This window comes from Coffea arabica, chromosome 6c (genome assembly GCF_036785885.1).
Source record: "Coffea arabica cultivar ET-39 chromosome 6c, Coffea Arabica ET-39 HiFi, whole genome shotgun sequence".
Taxonomy (NCBI): domain Eukaryota; kingdom Viridiplantae; phylum Streptophyta; class Magnoliopsida; order Gentianales; family Rubiaceae; genus Coffea; species Coffea arabica.
The window spans coordinates 27,092,837-27,097,127 of record NC_092320.1 but is presented as its reverse complement, the minus strand read 5'-3'; the positions used below and the strand labels follow the sequence as shown (position 1 = coordinate 27,097,127).

At 36.1% G+C, this 4,291-nt stretch overlaps 1 protein-coding gene across 1 annotated transcript; it reads right to left on the bottom strand.

Moving 5' to 3' along the window:
* Positions 1 to 2,450: 2,450 nt before the first annotated feature.
* On the bottom strand, positions 2,451 to 3,604 carry LOC113691322 (abscisic acid 8'-hydroxylase CYP707A1-like). The gene is made up of 5 exons (XM_027209424.2): positions 3,534 to 3,604; positions 3,340 to 3,365; positions 3,007 to 3,087; positions 2,732 to 2,850; positions 2,451 to 2,565 (listed from the first exon to the last, which is right to left on the bottom strand). The coding sequence occupies exons 3-5, from the start codon at positions 3,082 to 3,084 to the stop codon at positions 2,466 to 2,468; spliced, it is 297 nt and encodes a 98-aa protein (XP_027065225.1). The 5' UTR covers positions 3,085 to 3,087; positions 3,340 to 3,365; positions 3,534 to 3,604; the 3' UTR covers positions 2,451 to 2,465.
* Positions 3,605 to 4,291: the final 687 nt, after the last annotated feature.

Here is a 4,291-nt window from a genome sequence, read left to right as displayed (position 1 = left end):
TAATTTAAAGACTAGTTGAACTCCAGCAAAAAATGCGGGAGACATCTTATTCTTGCCAGTCTTCATATCTGGAGGCAGAGAAAAGAACTGCAGCACCTGTCTCACTAGAATGATTTACTAAACATTCGTTGGTTATCTGTTTATGCTATAGGTTATGCACTAAATTACCCCTCTGAGAAGCTTCATTTTCCTTTTTGTAGTGTTCAAAAACTACAAGTTCAAAGTTTCATTTTCCTTTTTGTAGTGTTCAAAAACTATAAGTTCAAAATTTTGGTATCACCAGTACTGTGTACTTAGAGCAGCTTAAAACATGTACATGCATGGTGAAAATGATCAGCGCTATGTGGGGACTAAGATTTACGCAAAGAAGAACCTTTTAAGGTCATTGGCTTGCTTGGAATTCATGATCCTAAGAATATTTTGAGGCCTTGTGCTCGTTCTAGTTGCTTGAAGTTATCAAAGATAAGTCGAGGCTTGACCATTAGACAGAGGAACATTATGGATTGTTGAACTGGGATGGCAATCAAGCAGAGTCAAGGAATCTGATATCTCCAGAGACTAAGAGCTCTGACTTTGGACCACAACCGTTGTGAAATATCATCAGTAGAGCCACTAAACTGAAAATGCACATTACTCTCCTTGAATACAATTACAAAGCTCTAGCAGCCACAGTTTAACATAATCTGGCCGAGCCTGATTGTGGTCAACAAAGTAAAGGCCCCTTTTCAGAAATCAATGACACAATAAACACTTGGGTACCTTTGTATCCTCAAGCGAAGAACTTTATAGGATGGAGCTAGACACGTCAAAAAAAAAAAAAAAAAAAAAAACAAGAACATTATATGATCTATTCTACCCGAACAAACAAGAGTGCTCAAATCAAATTTCGAGCGCACAAACGCAATAGGATAACAATGCCGAGACCAATGATGGAGCCAAGGAGGGGCAGAGGCCCCCCTAAGTTTTAAAAATTTTAATTCATAATATGTAAATATGTGTGTAAAATAAAATTGGCTCCCCTAAATTTTTACAATTTTAGTTTATATTATGAGAGTTGATATATATATATATATATATATATATATGTATATATGAATTGGTCATCTAGTGGATATATTTCTTGCAACAATTGATTATCAATTGCAAGAGTTATATAGCAGGTTTAATTATCATACCATGGAATTGCTTGTTTTGAGCACTGCTTTGGATCCTAGAAATGGATTTATGCTGTTCAAGATTGATTATATTTGTAAACTTGCAGAGAAGTTCTATCCGAATGATTTTATGGAGCAAGAACTAGTACGTCTAAGAATAGAACTTCCACATTTTGAGCTCGTCATTCCAAATCATCCTGAATTGCAAGAATTATTTGGTATTCACGAGTTATGTCAAGGCTTGGTGAAGATAAGAAAATTAGTAATATATCCTCTTATTGACAGATTGATTAGACTTGTTCTTACTCTTCCTATATCAACTGCAACTACAGAGCGGGCATTTTTAATTATGAAAATAATCAAGATAAAGCTCCGAAACAAGATGGAAGATAATTTCTTGAATGATTGTCTAACTGTGTATATAGAGAAGGAAGTTGCTGAAAAATTTAGCAGTGATTCAATCATAGATGAATTAAGTTCTATAAAAGAGCGTAGAACTCAATTTACTTCTAAGAAAAGATGTTGAAATTTCAAAGTATATTAACATAACTTTTATCTTTTTTCAATTGAAAATAGTTACATTTATATTACATGATTATATATATATATATATATATATATATATATATATATATATATATATATATATATATATTGCACAGGTGACATATTGGAGTGCATCTTCTCATAATGTGCAAATTGGATGGTTTGTAATGCTATAAGATATTTAATCAAAAATTATTTTTTTGTTAGTTTTTGTTATGACTGTACCGTATATTTATGAATAAACATACCTTTATAATTAAATTTAATATTTGATATTTTTAGATGTCATATATTTAAATATAAGAAAATTATTTTGAACATAATATATTAAGATAATTTTATTAGGAAAAAATTTTGGCCCCAAAAAAAAAAAAATCCTGGCTCCGTCACACTGACCGAGACAATGTAAAAGGAATGATTCCTGAAATGAAAGTCTACCCTCTTTTGTTTCGAAGGTTAGCTCTTTATCGAATTCAAGATTCTTCCAATGTAAAACGGGCACAAGTTGCATTCTGTAAAAGTTGGCAAAGCAAGGGAGAGATGTAAAATGAAATTCTTGATTGAGAAATGAGAATGAAGAACATTACTTGTCATCATTGAAAGAAAATGGGAGATCTTTAATCTATTCCCGATTTCCTTTGCGATGGGATAGAGTTAGAGAGAATTTCCTTGTACTAACTGAATCTAATTGATAAAATTCGATGAAGGGGATGGATGTGCCGTCAGAAGAAGCCAGGCTAGGCTGCTCCTTCTTGTCCTTAGGTGCTAGGCGGTAGATTCTTTCCATAATCTGGCCGGGAGTCCACGCAGAGGGACCGGAAATGGACCATACTGAACTCCACTATTAGATCCCACCACTTCCCACCTACAATACACAAACAACGACCCACTGAAAATTCCCCTGTCAAAAATCATCGAGCACTCAACTCGAACAGAACTGCTAGTAATACCGGTATATCATAATACTACCATTGGTCATTCTTAGGTAAGGTGGCTTTTTTTTTTGTGCAAGATTTGGCAAAAAAAAAAACCTGAACTTGGAGACTAGGTGGTGGATCAGTACGAGCATTTCCAGCTTTGCAAGCTCATTACCAGGACCGGCGTGTGCTCCGCTGCCAAATGGCATAAAAGTGTTGGGCTTTGGGGCAACCTATACAAGTGCAACACAGGGCATTTTAGAACAGGATCTTGATCTTGTTAGCTGTTACTTATGCAAAATCTGGACCAAGTAAATTGGAGCTTTAAGGAAAGATCTTTAGACGTTTTTGCATTTGGGAGTTTGGCCAAATAAATTCTGATTCTGTACCTCAAATCTTGAAGGATCAAATCTCTGGGGTTCAGTAAAGAATTCTTGATTGTGATGAATATTCCTGAACAAAGGCATTACCTTCCAGGATTTGGGGCAGGGACGGTCATACTGATGACCGTCCCTGCACGGTTAAGGGCCAAGATTTGCCCTCAAAATTTTGTGCGATTGAGATTACACCATGTAATTCGATTTTCGTGTCAAGTGTGGGGCCCACCACTATCTGTTGTGAAAATACATCATGTGAAAAAAAAGTTACACGATGTACAAAGAAAGTTACGCGCAGTTGATAATGACCAAAATTGCCCGGGACGGCCGTGCCCCGAGTCCTACCTTCCAACCTTTTGGAATAAGGTACCCTGACATAATCATGAGTTTTCAATTCCTCCACATCTTTTGTCAGAAAAGAATTGTATATATAAACATTTTCATCTGAAAAAGGAGAACTCTGACTCAAACCCAGAAATCATATTTTAATCCCAGATCAATTAGTTGCTAGAAAATAATTCACTTCCAGTAAGCTTTACCTTTGTACTCTACATCAGCTACTGCTTCCCTAAATATGAAAGATATAATGCTTGCAATTCTTAAGCTCTCTAAGATGCCTGAGGACACACATTGTTACCAAATACAGTTATTCCAACTTCATAAGAGGTAAAGAAAAAGTGAAAAAAAAGGGGACCCCATTTGCACATTCTCATAGCAGTTACTATACCTTGTAAGTTAATGGCATCTCTCTAGTCTGAACCCATGTCTGTGACGCCCCCACTTCTCCCAAGGGCGAACCCGAGGGTATCGGCAGGACGCCTGTCCAACTCGCGCCAGGACTCGAAGTCAAAAGCAAATAAAGGCTAAAAGTACCAAAAGAGTAATATTCACATTATATACATCAGTAAAAGAGTTCTATTTACATCCCCAAAAGTAACTACCCATACCATTACATCCTTATGATTATAACCAAAATCAAAGAGTAAACCCAAAGAAGGGTCCTTACACGGATCACTATAATAGGGAAAAACATATTAACTATTCGGTTATTACAAACAAAACCCAACTATACTAGTGATGGTGCCAAAATTTCCCCGCGTCGGCTCTTGCTAAGGAAAACAAAAGAAAAGGGGGTAAGCTATAAACTTAGTGACTAACCAGGGGTAAAAATGTAATTTTTACATGTTAACATTTGCACAGTGAGAGTAAAGCAAAAGCAGAAGAATAACACCACATGGTAAGGATACGGGTGGCTCCAAAGCCAACTTATTTGTCGAGGTTGATCACTGGTTGACCC

What these genes read in the sequence shown, in the direction of transcription:
- LOC113691322 (XM_027209424.2), bottom strand. Translation starts at nt 3,084, where the DNA reads ATGCCTTTGTTCAGGAATATTCATCACAATCAAGAATTCTTTACTGAA. An exon ending in TTGATCCTTCAAGATTTGAG is followed by an intron (nt 2,851 to 3,006) that starts GTACAGAATCAG and finishes GCACTTGTATAG; the next exon opens with GTTGCCCCAAAGCCCAACAC. An exon ending in CACCTAGTCTCCAAGTTCAG is followed by an intron (nt 2,566 to 2,731) that starts GTTTTTTTTTTT and finishes TGTGTATTGTAG; the next exon opens with GTGGGAAGTGGTGGGATCTA.